General features: G+C 43.2%; 1 protein-coding gene across 2 annotated transcripts in view; it reads right to left on the bottom strand.

Annotated features, from left to right (window-relative positions):
• TSGA10 (testis specific 10) overlaps positions 1–19,633 on the bottom strand; it is a 180,961-nt gene that overhangs the window by 106,306 nt on the left and 55,022 nt on the right. For both annotated transcript variants that reach the window (XM_077482743.1, XM_077482744.1), the window contains exons 10-12: positions 11,564–11,679; positions 8,199–8,353; positions 3,311–3,357 (exon numbers count right to left, since the gene is read on the bottom strand). In XM_077482743.1, coding sequence (XP_077338869.1) covers positions 3,311–3,357; positions 8,199–8,353; positions 11,564–11,679 — 318 coding nt within the window. The remainder of the gene's footprint in view (positions 1–3,310; positions 3,358–8,198; positions 8,354–11,563; positions 11,680–19,633) is intronic.

The raw sequence follows: 19,633 nt of genomic DNA, 5'->3' as shown, positions 1-19,633 counted from the left end.
TAATTAACAGACAGCTATCAGAAATCTGAAATCAGTTTGGCCTGCCAAATCTCTGGTTGACCTTATACAGTACATTGTCAGACAAGCCATGCTAGGACTTGTAGTTCCACAACAGCAGGAGTTTCAGTGTTAGCAATAACCTAGCAAATTGGTCTTAGGTATATAAAAAAGAAAAAACAAAGCTACTAATTTCAGTAAAAACCTGTAGTGAAACCAAAGCAGAATGAATGGTAAAGGAAATGACAGGTTATACTTTGTGCTTTGAAGCTGTTAAACCCCTTTATTATCCCGAATTACACACCCACATACTTCAGGAGCTGCAGTGATCTGGGCACTAACCTGCATTAATAATTCACCTGCCCAGCTATTAGTGCATTTTGGACCAATATCATTGATATTTATCCAACCTCGTAGGCAATATTATCCCTCCAGGTTCCATGATAGCGCTTCTCAACAAACACCCTCCTGATATTACACGTTTAGTACAATTTAATCCTTTACTACATGTCAGTACAATCACAAAACAAATTACTCCCAAGGTCTGTAAAATATCAGGACTTTGTCTTACTGAAACTAAAAATTGAATCATTGTAGATCATAATACTTAAAAAAAAATGAGGCCCTTCTACAAGGCAGGATTCCAAAATAGTCAAAAGCATGGATAGATAAATACCTTCCATCAAGCTCTGTATCTTCTCTTTTACAACCGTGACAACACCTCATATGATAAATTAAAACTATCCACATCAGTACCCAATAGCCATACTGCACCCCTGGCAAACCCCTTCCATCCCTCCCTATCCACCCCCACCAGCACCCTGACTGTCTATCCTACCCCCTACCTTTTTTATACCCTTCTGTTAAAAAGTCTTGCAAATATAAGCAAGTGCGTTACTTTTAGTTTGTAAGCTCTAACGAGCAGGGCCCTCTGATTCCACCTGTATTGAATTGTATTGTAACTGTACTGTCTGCCCTCATGTTATAAAGTGCTGCGCAAACTGATTGTGCAATTTAAATGCTGTATAATAATATTAATAAAAAATATGAATCTGTATATCTCAAACACAGAATACATAACGTTTATAAAAACAGTAACAGTATTCAAATGGTACATTTGTCATTATATACCAGGGGGTCGGCAACCTGTTGATCACAGGCTACCTGTCGACTGCTGGTAGGTGACAGGTCTACGCCACCGACCTCCACCTCCTACTGCTAGCTGCCGGTCTTCGCAATCAGCTTCCTCCACCCATGCCTTTGGTCCTCCTTCCTCCCTCCCCTCTTGCCTCCTCTGCCGCTCCCATCAGTAAACAACGGAGAGTGAGAAGCAGCACAGCACAGGACACAGGGCAGGTGGAGAAGCTGGCCAGGTTGACTTTTCTAGTTAACCAGCAGGCGATTGGTTGCTAGGTCCTAAGCAACTAATCACTAGCATGTTAATATGAGTCACTCAGCCAGCTCCTCTGCCCTCTGTCCAGAACTGTGCTGCTTCTCAGTCTCGTGTGCAATAAAACGTGGCAATGGGAGGGAAGGGAAGAGGATGCTACTGTGTGTGTGTGTGTGTGGGGTGTAATGTAAAAAGGACAGTGGACACTGCTATGGGAGAGAAAGGGGGGGAGGCACTCCTGATCCCTGCATTCTGAGTGCAACGCACTCCTGGTTCCTGAACTCTGAGCGCAACGCACTCCTGATTCCCGAATTCTGAGCGCAACACACTCCTGATCCCTGCATTCTGAGCGCAACGCACTCCTAAACTCTACATTCTTAGCGCAACACACTCCTGATTCCCGAATTCTGAGAGCAACACACTCCTGATCCCTGAATTCTGAGTGCAACGCACTCCTGAGCCCTGAATTCTGAGGGCAACGCACTCCTGATCCCTGCATTCTGAGTGCAGCGCACTCCTGATCCTTGCATTCTGAGCACAATGCACTTCTGATCCCTGCATTCTGAGGGTAACGCACTCCTCATCTCTGCATTCTGAGCGTAACACACTCCTGAACCCTGCATTCTGAGCGTAATGCACTCCTGATCTCTGCATTCTGAGCATAACGCACTCCTGAACCTTGCATTCTGAACTCCCTTGTAAAACTTTTTTTATGTCCACTGCGTTTGCAGTCTACATTTGGGGTTAACAATTTATCATCACCTGCAGTAGATCACAAAGGCAGTGTGTTTTGAACATGGTGCAGGAAACACACATAGAACATGCCTTTCTGGCACTGCGTTCTGGTGTGAACCGGCCCTAACAGGACATTGTACCCGATGATCTTTGACTTCATCCATGTTGTTCAAGTAGCTCTCCATCTCTCTAAGTTTGCCTACCCCTAATGCAATGCTACTTAAGGAAAAATATTAAACAAGGAGTGACCCCTTTCTGATTGTTTCTAGGAGCCTTGAAGTCATCCACTCTGTTCCTAAATATAAACCTTTCAAGTTTCAAAGGCCTCATTCACAAGGGCATACTGATCCATACGCACCTGTGGAAAGAGTCGTCTTCACCTGCGTGGGAAGTATGGGCATTATGTTCATCCACGTACCTGCGCAGCTATCTAATTAGAACCACCAGCTATGTCTATACAGCTGATGCTTCCCAACAGACATGAATGGGACTGCCTGCATTGTGGATGCACTAATCACCTGTGCATTCAGTGTGGTTGAAGACGTCTTTTTGCACAGGTGTACATATCGGTAAGCCCATGTGAATGAGGCCTAAAGTTAATATACCACTTATGTGCCAACTAATCTGTTTTATTATGTTAGATTGTCAGACGTTAGGTGTGTCATAATTATTTAGGCATTATTGTTTCTAGTCTCTAGGGAATAAGCAAAAAAAAAACATTCTACTCTTTATCCACTGTCCTCCAACCTGCACAAAAGAAGTAAATGCTTACAGTGGGGGCTCAATTACAGAGAGCGTTATCATTAAGATGTGTATCCTGCAAGGTAGATTCATTGCATATAACAATCATTACATTGTTTTGCTTTATTTGCATTATTTTCTAATCAAGGATTTGAAGAGGAGATGACATTTTTTTTTAAATACAACATAAAAGACCTTATTATTATGAATAGACACATTTTTATGCTACTTCACGTACAGCCTGTATAGTCCATTATTCACATTTGAATTGTTTTTCTGCAACACATCGAATTGCAGGCTGAGCAATCATTTTATATAAAACCCATAGACTTTTTTTTTTTTTTTTGCTCAGACCTTATACAAATGGTATATTGCAGATTTTATGACAAAAAACATGTCTGAAGCATGCAGCAAAAAAGCAACACAAACATGTAAACTGAACCTTACCGTGTAGAATCTTCCACTTCCCTGAGCATACGTTGTATGGTGCTTTCCTAAGAAATAAATAAAAGAAGATTACTATTGTACAGGGTAAGTAACTACTCCAGGCTGAAGTCAAGTTTAATAGAATTAAGCAATAGGTAACATCCTGACGCATTCCCAAAGCAAAAGAAATCAGTATATAGTAAGTATTGTATGGTTCTTTGATATTTCTACTGTCTGTGTTTTTTTTTTTTGTAGTAGTATTGATCCTATGCTCCGTCTCCAATTTATTGAAATTATGCATCTCAGAAGGAACTATTGATACAACTATATTGGATCAGAAACAACAACCGTTCTGATTCTGTCTGTTCTTGCCTACTACAAATTGTCTGTAGTCATTAAAGGGTACATGGCTGCTTATTAAATGTACCCAAGGCTACTACATATTTAAATAAAGACTAAATAGATATATGGGCAAATTGAAATAGTAATATTTATTAATAGTAGTAATAGCAATATTGCCAAGGTATGCATAGAGGGAAAAAAATACGTAAACTGCCAGTGAGCCCTGAGACAATGAGAGGGTGACTCTTGACAGAACTAGCAAGTAGAAGACTACTACTACTACAGACTACTGTAGTAATGAAAAATAAAAATAATTGTGTAGAGAGAAAAGAGAGAAGAGGTTATAATCCGCTAAGGACACAAGCAAAACTGGTGTCCCACAGAGTGGTGAGGTTATTTGAGGGTGCACTGTGGAGAGCTACCAGCAAAGATTTTGCCATTGTCCAATAACCTGAAGGTAGTAGCATATAAACCATGGTCTATGACTACACATCCAGTGTCCAGTACTGTAGGATTAAAATATCAGGATTTTTATATTCCCAATAAAATCTTTTTTTTAGAGCCATTAAGGGACACTGAAAGTATTTAACTTTCAGGTTATAATCCCACCCACAGGAGGACTGGATACTGGCAAACAAAAAAGTGTAGGTCATGGCCTTAGACCTGATTATAAAAAAAAGAAAGTTTAGTTCAGCCCAAGATACCTCCTTCTACTACCAGCAAACCATTTGTAGCAAAGAAGTGCCAGGAGCATGATTTTCAAGCAAAGAAAATGATTTTACAGTGAAAAATCTTACTTTTTTCTTTGTCATTTGACGGACACAGGAAATCTTTCACCTTCAGGATGTCCAAAAACAGTCCAACTGAGGGGTGGACAACACTGCAAACAAATATTAACAAGCCCAAGAAAACACAATAATGAACCTAGGACTGCCTGCAACTCAAAGAGCTGCCTAAACGACCCAACGCCTAAAGCTGGCATCAGATGAGGCCAAACAATCCACTCTGTGGAACTTAGAGAACATATGACCAGAAGACCAAATGGCAATATTGCAAATCTGGGAGACAATTGTTTGATGCCAAAAAGCACTCAAATATCTAGTTGACCACAGCTTCACAGGGTGCAAAGAGAAAGTATCTGCAGCCGGAGTAGCTTTAAAGATTCGAAAACTAGAGACAGTATTGGTACAAGCAAAAGGCTGATCTTCCTATTTTAGAGAGTGATGTGCACTGCATCAATAAGAGCTAAAATTGGTAAGATTCAGGTAAGGTAAGATTCAAAGTCAAGGACTGGAGTGACTCAGAATTAGACAACGTTTCCAAGACCTGTGGTTTGAAAGCCATGCAGCACAAAGGTTGGGTAAGAGGCGAAGCCTCAGGTACTCACAAAAGTAAGCCTGCTGGGAGCAGGTGAGGGTCACATGTATAGAGGTAACCAAAGTCACTGTAGGCAAGCATCAGGAACAGATCAAAGACAGAAGTTCCATGAGGCTTTTTGCAAGCTTGTGCATATGAGACTCCAGCCAGCAGACGATGCCAGTGTGCAATCCCACAGCATTAACCCAGTCTATGGTAAAATTCTGTGGGAACAAAGAATAAAGTTGCCCAGCAGCCTATGTAAATAAGGTGGCTCTAAGCAGTGGCGTACCAACAGAGGGTGGGGGGGGGTAAACAGAGGCAGCGCCAGACAGGAGCTTGGGGGTGCTGAAGCATCCCCAAAACTTATTTAAGCCCCCCACAACACCTCCAAGATGGACATACCCATTCTTGCATTTGTCACAGTGTTTTTTGTTTTATTTTATTGCACCTGAAAATCCTGTACTGAAGCCAGGAAGCAGGGGACTCTTTTTTTGGAGGGATACAGCGGCTCCAATGATCTTTAGCTAGACCCGGCAGGCTGGAATATATACAATGATATACAGCCTCTCTGCTGCCTTCTCAGCCAATAGGAAAGCGCTGAACCCGCCCCCTTCCCCTGCCTGTCTGATTTCCCTAATGAGTTACAACAGAGGAGATGTAAGCACTCAGCAGCTGGAGAGGAGAGAACAGCACAGCTTGCTACGGGGATGAAATACAAGAGACAGAGAGAGTTTCCAGCCCCTGGCTACAGTGGTGAACGGTAAGTTTGTTTCCCTACACTTGGACGAGAGAGAGAGAGAGAGAGAGAGAGAACTTCTGAAGAGCACATGCTGGTTTCTGCATTGTGACATAATGGATGTTAGCAGCTCCAGAGAACAAGAGCATCCAGGTTGTATTCTGACACCAGTAAAGATTTTGTTAAAACTCCTCCGTATGACAGACAGAGCACCTGCATTCCTTTCTGCCAGCACAAACAATGGCTCTTACAGAGATCCTCATAAGTAGAAAAGAATGCTGGATGTCTGTGCACTCTGTCCATCTATCCATCCAACCATCTGCTTGCCTTATCTTTGACATAAACATTGCTGGTGTCACAATACAAGCTGAATAAATTGAAAAAAAATTTTTTTTATCCTCTAGTGTTATTCTGCTAACACTGCTTCCCACTCTAGAAACAAGGCAGGACTCTTGCGCACCAACTGCCTGAGCCCATACAGTGTAATTGCAGCCCAGATGCAGTGTACAGCCTGTCACTGTATTTATTTGTATTCCTTTATACAGTGGTGCGATCATAAACATGAGTACAGCAGTGTACAATTATTCATGTCAATGACAGGCTGTACAATGCACCTGGACTGCCTGGATGGTGGAACGGCAATCTGACCATTTCATCACAGTCTCTGACCATCTCCTGTATCATGTCTGCAGTCTCTGACCATCTCCTGTATCACGTCTGCAGTCTCTGACTGTCTCTTGTATCATGTCTGCAGTCTCTGACCATATCCAGTATCATGTCTGCAGTCTCTGACCATCTCCTGTACTATGTCTGCAGTCTCTGACCATCTCCTGTATCATGTCTGCAGCCTCTGACTATCTTTTGTATCATGTCTGCAGTCTCTGACTATCTCCTGTATCATGTCTGCAGTCTCTTACCATCTCGTGTATAATGTCTGCAGTCTCTGACCATCTTTTGTGCCATGTCTGCAGTCTCTGACCACCATCTTGTATCATATCCTCAGTCTGACCATCTCCTGTATAATGTCTGCAGTCTCTGACCATCTCCTGTATCATGTCTGCAGTCTCTGACCACCATCTTGTATCATATCCTCAGTCTGACCATCTCCTGTATAATGTCTGCAGTCTCTGACCATCTCCTGTATCATGTCTGCAGTCTCTGACTATTTTTTGTATCATGTCTGCAGTCTCTGGCCATCTCCTGTATCATGTCTGCAGTCTCTGACCATCTCCTGTATTATGTCTGCAGTCTCTGACCATCTTTTGTATCATGTCTGCAGTCTCTGACCACCATCTTGTATCATATCCTCAGTCTGACCATCTCCTTTTTTACTTACATTATAAAGTTGGGAGGGTGCCAGATATAGGATCCCCCTGGGTGCCATATCCTATGCTCTAGGTATGCCCCTGACTCTAAGTGATCAGCCCGACTGGTCTACACACTGGGGGTTGATTTACTAAAGGCAAATCCACTCTGTACTACAAGTGCATTGCAAGTGCACTTGGAAGTGCAGTTGCTGTAGATCTGAGAGGAAGATCTGAAATTAGGGGAATCTTTGCTGATTTTATCATCCAATAATTTGCAAGCAAAAATGCTGTTTTTTATTTTTCTTGCATGTCCCCCACAGATCTACAGCGAATGCACTTTCAAGTGCACAGTGGATTTGCATTTAGTAAATAACCCTCCATGCACTTTGCAAAGTGCAGTTGCTCCAGAGCTTAGTAAATGAAGTAAAGCTTCACTTTGGAAAGAATACCCAATAACGTGCAAGGAAAATAGAAGAAACAGCATTTTTGCTTCTGCTCATTTACTAAGCTCTGGAGCAACTGCTCCTGCAGAGGTCAATTGTACTTTGCAAAGTGCACAGCTTATTTGCCTTTAGTAAATCAAACCAACTGAGTCTTTAGAAATGGGGAAATTTCTAAAACACTGCGAGCAGCTCTGGACCCAGAAGCTAACTTTTACCAGAACAGAGACTAGAACAAGCATGTGAAACTCAGTTCCCAAATTTCACTTATAGGCTAGTCCTGCACTGTCGAGTCTAGTACAGGGGTATGGATACGATATTGCCAAAGCCCAAGCTGAGGACTACTTCATGGAGTTCGCTGCAAATGAAGAGATAAGCTCTAGCAATTAAGTAGAAAGGAGTCTTGATTGAGGAAAAAATTGCAGAGGAAAAAAAGTGCTAGCAAAAAAAGGGTTAGCATGTTAACACAGAAGAGTTGGAGAAAAGCCTAGGATACTAGCAGAAAACTGTAGCATTCTGGTAGTAGGGGGGGGGGGGGGGTTATCCTGGGCTCGCTTACAGTTTTTTGTTTGTCAGTGTCCAATCTCCCTGTAGGAGGCAGTATAACCCTAAAGGTAAAAGATTTCTTATTCCTCACAACGGATGAAAACAAAAGTAAGAATTTAAATAATTACCGTGCATTGCTGAATGATTATCAAAAAAATACAGTACTGATATTCATTTACCTTTAGAGAAATATTATCTTCAAGTGTGGAAATCTTTTCGGTTTTCTGATCTACGCTGCGAACTAAACTGTCCTTCTCTTTTTCCAGCTCAGATACTGTTCTCCGGAGCATTGCTATTTCTTCTTGTTGGATGAGATCTTGGCTCGATTGTTCATCTATACATGATAAAATATATAAAAAGAAGTGTTACCACAACACCACACATATAATGCTTCACTAGCAATATATAAAAAATAAGTGCATAAGGCCTCATGCACACGGACGTTTTTACAGCCACTTTTTTGAGCTTTTTTTGCAGCTTAAAAACGGCTGTCCATGTTAGTCTATGGCTTCATGCCCACCTAGGCGTTTTTGAGCTGCAAATGGCATAGGCGTTTTTAAGCTGTAAAAAAAACCCAGGACCAGTGCGTTCCGTGGCGTGGAGCTAGAGCTGTAAAAACGCGAATCGTGGGAAAACGCGCAAAAACGCGCATAAACGCGCAAACGCGCAACATATTTTCTTTGTTTTCTGAGTGCTATAGCCAAGAGATGTGTTTCTTAAAAAACGCTACTTAACGCTAACGCTAAAAAACGTGCAAAAACGCGCAAAAACGCCAATGCAAAACGCGGTAAAAATCACGTTTTTAACAACAATTTTTCCAGGCATCGGAGCTAGCTTTGCAGCCAGTTTTTTAAAACGTCCGTGTGCATGAGCACTAACAGTGGCCCCTAGTGTGAGTAATACATATGACATTTAACCTTTAAATAAACAAAACAAAGTCCATAAAGTCCAAAACAAAGTCCATAAGATAAGTGCAATCTTCATGTGAACAGATGCAATCCGCAAGTATCTGAACGGTGAGTGCATAGTGTGACTGGTGGAGGGTCCACTTGGTGTTTGTCACTTACTTGCCATTTATTCATTCAGCCATGAATAAATGGCAAGTAAGTGACAAACACCAAGTGGACCCTGCACCAGTCACACTATGCACTCACCTCTCAGAATGGCCCCCAATTAGGCCTAGTAGCACCTTCCCCTCACAATCCAAGATGTATTTTTAAGCTCCTATCAATGGGCTCCTGCTAGTGTGGTCTTCCATAGATGATGACAGCATATGGGTAAAGAAGGAACTAACATAGTGTAGAACTGTAAATGTAATTTATTTAAAAAACATACAACTGTTCCACTCACATTTAAAAATGCACTAGCCCTGCTGCATACAGGTGATGAATTTAGGCATATACAGTTCTGTCCCTGGGGTCACAGAATCATCCACAATTCCTCGGCCCTGCTGCCCCCCTGGGTGATCGTATGCTTCCTAGAACAACGCAATGATTTCACAAGCCCCGTCCCTGAAGCATTTCATCACCGCACATATGACTTTATCACCCTTTGATTAAGTCACATGTACGGCGACAAAACGCATCACTTTCCACAGGTGGTACCTCCAACTAATGCAACACATTTAGGAAAACGAGCTGAACCATAACCACCCTGCAACTGTGTGAAATGCATGGGGTTGCGGTGCAGTGTATCAGCATTTTAAGGGATAAAGCAGGCAGTGAGGAGGCGAGATATTGAGTCCTGAAGTGAGCATACTTATTTTTTTTTTCTTTTTAAAGCAGTGGTATGACCAGGTTAAGAGCAAACTGCCACTTCATGAATATTTCAATTTGGGCTCATAACCTGGTACTATTCGGCTGTTTATGGCCACCAATAGAGTGTGCTTGAAGGCCATCTTAGATATCTATCATATAAAGCAGACTCTATGACTAAGCCTAATCTGGGTGAAATGCTCAGAGTGGCGTGGCCAATGGTCAGGGCCTGGGGCGTGGCCAATGGGCAGGGCCTATGGCTGAAGCCAGTATCTGCACTGTTTGACCAGGTTAACAATAACAGAAGTGTGGCTTGAGTTTGTTTACTTGTGTAGAGGATTGGAGCAGGATGTGCTTCTTACAAGACCAGCACCTGGAGCAAAGGAGAAATTGACAAGACTTTACACAGGAGGCTTATGAACGGTGCTATTCATGCATACTGTCACAATACAGTTGCCTCCTCAGGCCGCCAGCCTGCAGGTAAACTCTCAGAACCCATTCTTACCTCTGCATTTTTCATGTGTTGCAGTTGCTTTTCATAGATGACATAGTGATCACATTATCAGGGACAACTCTAATTGGTCCTTGATCCTCAGTAGTAACCTGAACTGTCAGTGACACAAACACAAAGGAGTGTATCACTGACAGCTCAGGATAAACAAATATTATTAGGCTTTTTCATGTGCATTATAAATGTTTTTCTTTAATTTCTTTAATTTAAAATTAAAAAACACCACTAGATGGTGCTAAGTATAATAGGAAATTCATATGATATTTACCACCATCTAGAGGTCACATGTTGTATTTTCCATTTTAAATCAATGAAAAACACTTATCAAGCATGTGAAATAGCCTAGCCTTATAACATTTTTTTTCAGCCAATTCATGCACTTTCACTTGGCAAACTGTTATGCAAAATATATAAATACATCCACAAAGTGTCTGTTGGTGGCTTTCAAAGGGAAAAATATAGCAATGTATTCCCATGCATATTCCCATGCAAACACCTGTTTTTGTACATACATACAAACATGGTGTGTGACAAAAAGAGGGGATTGTTTTTCAGTTGTATAAATAAAGTGTACATACTTTTTAGTTTTTGGGTACAGTCCAGTGTTTGAGTATAGAATACTTAAAGTGTTACTAAACCCACAACAGTTTGTATATGCAGTAAATCATGCTTGTTGTACTCACTGTGGAACCTAAGGGGTTAATCCTCTGCATTGTGTAAAAAGGCTGTTTGATCCTGTCTCCTCTGATCCTCACCTACTTCCACTGTCCCCAACTCATCTCCAGAAAGTACAGAGGGTAAGGGACAAGCTGCACATGGTCAGTGTGTATTGCTAGATGTTTTTTTTTTTCTTGGGAGGGCATATGTGATCAGCACAGAGCAATTCAGCACTATTTAGACATATAGCCAGGGGTCCTGCACTTTCAAACCACAGTGAGAGCATTATGAAAACTCCTCCTACAAGCTTTAACCAGACAGTCACAAGACTGATCAAACTGCTGATGAGAAAAGGTATTTAGCAGTTTATGTTTACTAAAACTATTGCATTTCAATGTTCTGTGTACTGTGGGAGACCAGATATAGTGAATGTAGGGTCCTGGGTTTAGTAACACTTTAACTACACATTTATTTAGCAATGTGGTTGATAATGAAAATAAGCCATACCAATGGAGGATTGAGTTTTCTGAAACAGTAAAATCTGTTAAAAAAATTGTTTATATGTGTTATTATAAATGATTTAGCATGCATTTCAACTTTGTTTTTTAATCATAGAACATACCATTTTTTCTTTCAAGTCGCACTATTTTGTCTTGGGTATTTTCTAGTTCATTTAGTTTCATTGAAAGTCGTCTTTGAGTCTCTTCTAAGGAGAGCTCTGTTTTGTTATTCAATAATCTGCAAAAGCAAATATATTCATATTTAAATAAAACTATTTATTCACAAAAGATATCTAAAACATCAGGTCCACTAAGTTGCCAATACTAATGCATGCAGAAATGATATAATGTAGGCCCTGAGTATGAAAATTCCACCTTTGTGACTAATTATACTGTCACTTTCATTTGTGAACCCAGGATGTTGCAGGAACAAGGACACTTAACTCTGTCCTCCAAGAGTAAGGATAATGAGTACCGTATATACTCGAGTATAGGCCGACCCGAATATAAGCCGAGGCCCCCAATTTACCCCCAAAAAACTGGAAAAAATTATTGACTCGTGTATAAGCCGAGGGTGAGACATGCCTGTCCATCCCTGTGTGTCCGTCCATCCCTGTGGGTCCATCCATCCCTGTGTGTGTGTCCATGCATCCGTGTGTGTGTGTCCATGCATCCGTGTGTGTGTGTGTGTGTGTGTGTGTGTCCATGCATCCGTGTGTGTGTGTGTGTGTGTGTGTGTGTGTGTGTGTGTGTGTGTCCGTGCAGCCTACCTGTGTCCAGCCTGCCTGTGTCCGTCCAGCCTGTGTCCGTCCAGCCTGCGTCCCGTCCAGCCTGCGTCCCGTCCCGGCCCGGCCCGTCCCGTCCCGGCCCGTCCCGAGCCTCCGTCCTTCAGCTCTTCGTCGGCGGCCATTCTAGGATTCAAAAGCCGCGCCTCCGTCGGTGATAGGCGGAACACTCAATTTCCCACTGACTGCTGTTCCGCCTATCGGATGTCCGTGATAGGCGGAACACTCAATTTCCCAGCAGCCTGTGTTCCGCCTATCACGGGCATCGTCTCATCCTCGTCCGTAGTACGAGGATGAGACGATGCCCGTGATAGGCGGAACACAGGCTGCTGGGAAATTCAGTGTTCCGCCTATCACAGGCGAAGGCGGAGCCGGAGGCGCGGCGTTTGAATGTTAGAATGGCCGCTGTCTGTCTGCTCGATACGCTGATCGAGCAGGCAGACAGCGATGACTCGAGTATAAGCCGAGGGGGGCACTTTCAGCCTCAAAAAAGAGGCTGAAAATCTCGGCTTATACTCGAGTATATACGGTATATCTTTTACTGGTGGTCACCAGCACTGGGTTTTATTATGAGGTCAATCATCTAAACGGGTACAGTAAACCCCTACTTTTCAAGTTTCATTCCACTTATACTACACTTTATAAAGGAAGTAAACCCTCAAAACCCATCCACACTTCTCCATTTTTCATTTGTCGCCGTTGCTTTTGATGAATTTTTCACGTGTTTTGAATGTGGTACTGTGAAGCATTGTGTAAGGAGAATTTTCTGGAAAAATATCAAAGATGCAGCAAGCAGCATTCCTCCTCCCTTCTCCACATCCACCCTATATACTATACTAGAATGAGTTACCCCATACTGCCCCGCCAGGTTGTTACTTAGGTTGTTCAACGCCATTCTAGCTCCAGGTTTGGACAGACCGGTCCCCCCTAAACAACACTCCACTCCTCAGACCTGTCCACGTGGGCGCAGGCAATGGGGGTGGCAGAGGTCTGGAGGTGGAAACACCATACTCCTGCTTTTCCGCCACCTACAAAACGTCCTCCCGTATTGACCTTGCTTTCGCCAATCCGATCCTGATGTCAGATGGGCTAGACGCTACCTACCTACCTAGTGGGTTGTCGGACCACTGCCCCCTCCTTCTTACCATCCGCTCCCCCGCCTTCTGGACCCCTGCCCTCTGGCGCCTGGGAACCCACTGGCTTTCCCATACTGACTTGACTGACACTATCCCGCCTCGCCTTACCAAATACTGGGAACGTAATTCAGGATCCTCCTCCCCACCGATCACCTGGGACGCCTTCAAGGCTTTTACTAGGGGTCAGTATATCTCCTCAATAGCGGAGGTCCGTAGAGAACAAGCTGCCACCACAACTGAGCTACAGAACACAGTGAATACCCAGACCGAGGCATATGCGGCTGACCCCACTGACTCTAGCTTTGATGCCCTTAACGCAGCAAAACGGGAACTACACCTCCATCTAGCAGAACTTACCAGACTTGATCTCTATCGTAACAAACAAAGGTTTTTTGAACAGGGGGACTGAAACGGTCGTCTCCTGGCAATGTTAGCACAGCATGATCTACCTCTGACGGTGATACCCAACATCATATCTCCTTCGGGGCGACTTGGTCTCTTTCCTTCCAGACATATTGGCCGTATTTCGGCAATACTATAGCTCCCTCTACACCTCAAAACTGCCCCCAGACTTTAGGCCGCAAGACCTGGCACTTTGGCTGGACCCTCTGGCTCTCGGCTGGCTCTCAGATGCTGAGAGGGAAACCTTGGTGAGACCCATTACCCCGGAGGAGGTTTTGAGGGCCATCAGATCCTTTCTGATGAGTTCTATAAAACTCACGGAGACCTACTTGCTCCCAAACTGGCCCAGCTATACTCTCGTTGTCTGACGGAGAACACTCTTCCCGACTCCATGAATCATGCACACATAATACTAATCCACAAAGCCCCTAAGGACCCCATATAATGCGCCTCCTATAGACCTATAGCCCTACTTAACATAGACTTCAAAATTCTTACCAAATTGCTCACTATGAGACTACAGCCCCTATTGCCATCTATCATAGAGACTGACCAAACTGGTTTTATGGCTAATAGAGCCACGGATGTCAATCTACGACGCTTATTCACCAACATTCAGGCGCAACACCTCAATGAGGGTTCCCGGGTGATGGCCTCAGAATGCCTTTGACACCATGGAATGGCCTTTTCTGTGGGAGGTTCTCAGCAGAATGGGATTCCCCTTGATATTTATCAGGTGGATACAGACACTCTACAGACACCCCACGTCAGCCATTAAGCTGGGGGGGGGAGTCTGTCACAGCCCTTCCCTCTTTTCAGAGGCACGCGGCAGGGCTTCCCTCTCTCTCCGGCCCTTTTCGCCATTGCCATGGAACCTCTGGAGGAGGCCCTACGCACCTCCCTGCACATTAGGGGCCTGCACGTTGGCTGGCTGGAGGAGAGGGTTGCCCTGTATGCGGACGACCTCCTTCTCTTCCTCAACGATGCGGACTCCTCACTCACAGCGGCCCTGCAGATTCTAAACTCATTCTCCAATGTTACGGCCTTAGAGTTAATTGGCTGAAGTCTCTCTTGTTTCCTATAGACCCTGCAGCACGCACCAACGCCCCTCCCAATATACCTCTACAATGGGTAGATAGCTTCAAATACCTTGGGGTGGTGATCTCAAGGCAGGCTTCAGACTTCTTGTCCCTGAATCTATCCCCAGTAGTTCAAGAGACGCGACTGAGACTGAGGGCATGGGAGTCACTACCCTTATTACTGCTAGGCCGGTGTCCTATCATATAAGGTCCTCCCTCCGATAGTATCCGCTGCGTACTGCGCATACGCAGTACACAGCAACACAGATTCCGAAAATTGCCGAGGATGAACGGCGCCTGCGCCGTGAGTCTAGGTTCTATCCCCACTATCCAAGTGGACATAGAGTAGGAATATAAAAGAGCCGAGCACAGCGAGACTGAGCCCGAAGCGTGGCGAGCGAAGCGTGGCGAGCGAAGCTCGCCCACGAGGGGCCCTCTAATATTCACAACCCTATGTCTGCTTGGATGGTGGGGCTACCACCTCCACTCACGGCGCAGGCGCCGTTCAGCTTCGGAGATTTTCCGAAGCTTCGTCTGCTCCGTACTGCGCATGTGCAGTACGGGGCGGACACTATATGATGGCCGGACACTATATGGCAGGCTAAATCTGATTAAAATGAAAATCCTGCCCAAATTTACCTACTTGCTTCGCCAATCTCCGCAATGGATTCCCAAATCCTTTTTCATTCAGCTACATAGTCTCTTCGCCTCCTTTGTCTGGGGAACCCAGTCCCCCAGATATAGTTGGTCAACACTAGTGCGCCCGACTTCTCAGGGGGGACTGGCGTGCCCTGACCTACACAAATATTTCCTGGCCACCCAACTAGTTACAGCGGTCTGGTGGCTCACTCCAGATACGAGGAACCCCGCCACCTTGGTTGAGGCGGCCTTGGTGAAGTCGTTGGAGGCATTGCAATTTTTACTTACAAAAGCCCCATACCCGTTGACCCCCTCCATGCGTACTACACTTTGTGCATGGGCGGTGGGACTTCAACTTGAAAAATACCCTAAAAATGCATTCTCCCCGGCTACCCCCTTGTGGTTAACCCCCCCCCCCCCTTAGAGCATTTTTACAAATTACCTGAACCCCAGGCTTGGACTAAATTCAGCATAAAAACGGTGGTCCAGGTTATCTCCAATCAGTCGCTGGTCCCATTTCCTAAATTGATCTCTGACTTCAATGCCCCACAGAGCTATTTTTTTAGATACCTTCAACTTTCCCACGCCTTTGGTCGCCAATTCCCCAACCCCCCCATCCAGATCATCCAATCCACCCTCCAATCCACCCTGGAGGACCTCCTCAGGTCCGGATGCACACATAAGCCCTCCTCACAACTCTACTCCCACTTAGTATTGACCTCCCTTCCCACTCTGGAAAAACTCAGGAACAAATGGCTACACGACATCCCTGACTTCCACAATGACGATTGGAATGACGTATGGGACTTCCCTTTTAGATCCCTGGTCTCCCTGAGAGACCGACTAGTACAATTCAAGATGGTCCACCGTGCATATTTCACCCCACATAGGTTACACAAAATGAACTCCGCCTCCCCCCCCCAGCTGCTGGCGATGTGGAGCAATACCGGGTGACTTCACCCACATTTTCTGGACCTTTCCACCCATTGCCGAATACTGGAAAGAGATACTAAATGTCATTACACAGGTCACCACCATATCGATCCAACCCTCCATGGCAATATCGCAAAGCCATAGCCCTTAGCTGGCGTAAGCCCACTCCTCCTCCTCTCTCTTTGTGGAAACAACTAGTCAACAACAGCCTGCCCCTATACAAAGACTGCAATGCTAATAGGGGTTGCCCCCAAAAATATGGTAAGGTCTGGTCCAAATGGCTGGCAGATCCCTCCACGGCCTCTGACTCGCCCCCTTCTTAAACCTGACACCCCTCACTCTATGAATAAGAATTTGCGATTGTAAATGTACTCTTTGTTTGGTGATAGATGTTCTAGCCCCATGGCACCATCTTACCCATGAATGCCATAAGCTGAGACCATTGCGAGGTCTCGAGCTCACTGCTATATTACAAGTAATTGTTTGCCTCATCTCATGTCTCTGTAGGTACCAAAGCCCACTATTGTCATGACCAATGTGTGCTGTTTTTTCTTTTTAGTTTTGGTTTTGTTATCTGTCTTTGTTTTTTGTTGTTAAATGTTTCAAAACTCAATAAACAGATTTAAAAAAAAAATAAAAAAGATGCAGCAAGCAAGATTCTTTAAAAAAGCACCTCACTAAAACTCAAGACATAAACTGTGTCTTATGATTTTCTGTGTTGTTCAGTTTAATCCCAATAATTGGACTTTGACTATTGTACCATTTTAGACAATAGATTCATCTTTTGCTGAATTGCAGTCTCTGTACCACCTCCCACCCTCCATGCAATTCTATTACCTTTAACTTCAACACGCTGTTCTCTCTCAATAAGTTGAGACTGACTAGAATCTTTCCCCAACACCAATTTTTAACTATGTCCAATCAGTCAATTAACATAAAGGGTTTAATTCCCGTTGTTATGACATGCTGCTTATATCTTATCTAATGGGGTATCCTTCCAAAGTGAAGAAGAAATGGGAAACAGATGTAAGCAATTTGGATGATGAACAGTGGGATAAAGCTTGAGGCTAGGTTCACACTTGTGCGATATGGGAACCAGCATGATTAGTGCTGGTTCCCGCATCGCATCTCTCCAGCAGGCAGTTCACACTGCCCTCTTCGAATCTCTGCGGATGTCAATACATTGTTAATGACACTCCCAGTGAGAACAACCATGCGATCTGTTGTGAATTCATTAAGAAAAAAATAATAATAATACATTCATATTTACTGTCAAAGAGGTGAGATTGTTTAGGCCTTAGGAACAGATGATCTACAATGTTGCTATCATTGAACTATTACCCTCTTGAAGAACACAAAATACATGATCACTACATTAACTATTGAAAACTTTTACAAGCATGCATTGGGACAGAAACTCGCTGAAACAATGGTATCTTCTGTCACCAAATAAAAAGCTGTTTACTTATTTTGTTGGTTAGAGTGAGAAGGCCAAACTTGCATAAGTATTTATCACATGGAAATAACCCTTAACTAGAGAACCCCATTGTACGTAAGTAAAAGACTATTTGGACAATATACAACCCTGCAAATAGCTGACGCCTCATCCAAAAACATATTGAAGGGCACAGCTAACCCATTTAATCATTTATTGGAAGCTCAGAGTTCATCCCAAAACATGCTGTAAGATTCATCTACCAGTATCATCTATATTTTTCTAAGCCATTCAATTTATACATAGGTCACAACTGAGATTATAAATTTAGTATCTAATGATCTAAAGAACTTTGTCATAAAGAGATTATATATGAAAGTGTGATCATAAGTAGAAGTGTTTTAGCAACAAATTAGTATTATAAAAAACATATAATCATGATTAGAATTGTATAAGAATTTAACCTATGTTTAGATAAACAAATATTGATTGGATACCCAAATTATACATGGATCCATATAGATAATAATTGTATGTGATATTGTTTGTGATATATCTAACCTGTGTCCTTTCTAAACGGACTAAAGATTAACAGATATACATTGATATACATATATATCAACAATTTATGCAAGTGATTATTGAACTTTATGTTAAGGAGTATTTTATATTATGCCATAATTCGTGAACACTCAAAATATATTCGTTAGAACATATATAAATAACGAGCGCACATTACAGAAATAGAAAAATATTAACTTAAAGAAATAAAACACCAAACACAGGTGAAGACACCTGGTGGTGGAAGGTGCTATTACCTTAAAATCACGAGACTCCCGGGAAAGCCAACCATTAAGTCTGTCGGCCAATGAGGGGGGAACACATACCCTCTGGGCAGAACTTAGTATAATTTTATGATCCTTTTGTTTAAAAGGATATTTAAGAAACTAGAGAGGGGGAGAAGAGGAAGCTCGGAGGAGAGCTGGGGGGAGAGAGTCAGGGGGAAGCTTAGGGACCCCCCCTGAGAAGGGACACTGGAAGACATGCATGAATACACATTTTACATTCATGAAGATCCCTGCTCCTTGGAATGTTGAAGCCATGGCAGCCATCTTAAAATTCCTGGTAACTAATACTCCACACTAATAGCCATATTGGAAATGGGTAAATATATGTTTATCATCTATTTTATGTTCTCTTAAATATTGATGTTTTTGAATATTCTATTATTGAAATACTTCTCCCGAATCAATAACCGCCTTTTAGATTTTTCTCTAAATTAAATTTTTCATACATTTCTTTTTGCATAGATGCCAATTTTATTGACAAACAAATGTCTAATTTATTTCACATTGTTAACCACTTACTTACCTGCAGTATAGTAACGGTTGGATGTGTGAAATACAGACATTCTGTTTAATTGTCAATTATCAAAAGGTTATTGATTCTACCGAGAAATGATAATGGTGATAATTGTGTCCAAGGTACTACTACGCCCAGTTTGAGGGTGTTCCCAGAAATTGTCAAAATGATCAAGTAATGTAATCTGTATTTTAATATTTCATGTACCGTATATACTCGAGTATAGGCCGACCCGAATATAAGCCGAGGCCCCCAATTTACCCCCAAAAAAACTGGCAAACTTATTGACTCGTGTATAAGCCGAGGGTAAGACATGCCTGTCCATCCCTGTGTGTGTGTCCGTCCATCCCTGTGTGTCCGTCCATCCCTGTGTGTCCGTCCATCCCTGTGTGTCCGTCCATCCATCCCTGTGTGTGTGTGT

Source organism: Lithobates pipiens, unplaced genomic scaffold, assembly GCF_037356315.1.
Source record: "Lithobates pipiens isolate NorthernLeopardFrog02 unplaced genomic scaffold, aLitPip1_a1.2 Scaffold_16, whole genome shotgun sequence".
NCBI classification, from domain to species: domain Eukaryota; kingdom Metazoa; phylum Chordata; class Amphibia; order Anura; family Ranidae; genus Lithobates; species Lithobates pipiens.
Note: the sequence above shows the minus strand (reverse complement) of the source record. Positions and strands in the feature narration are given on the sequence as shown.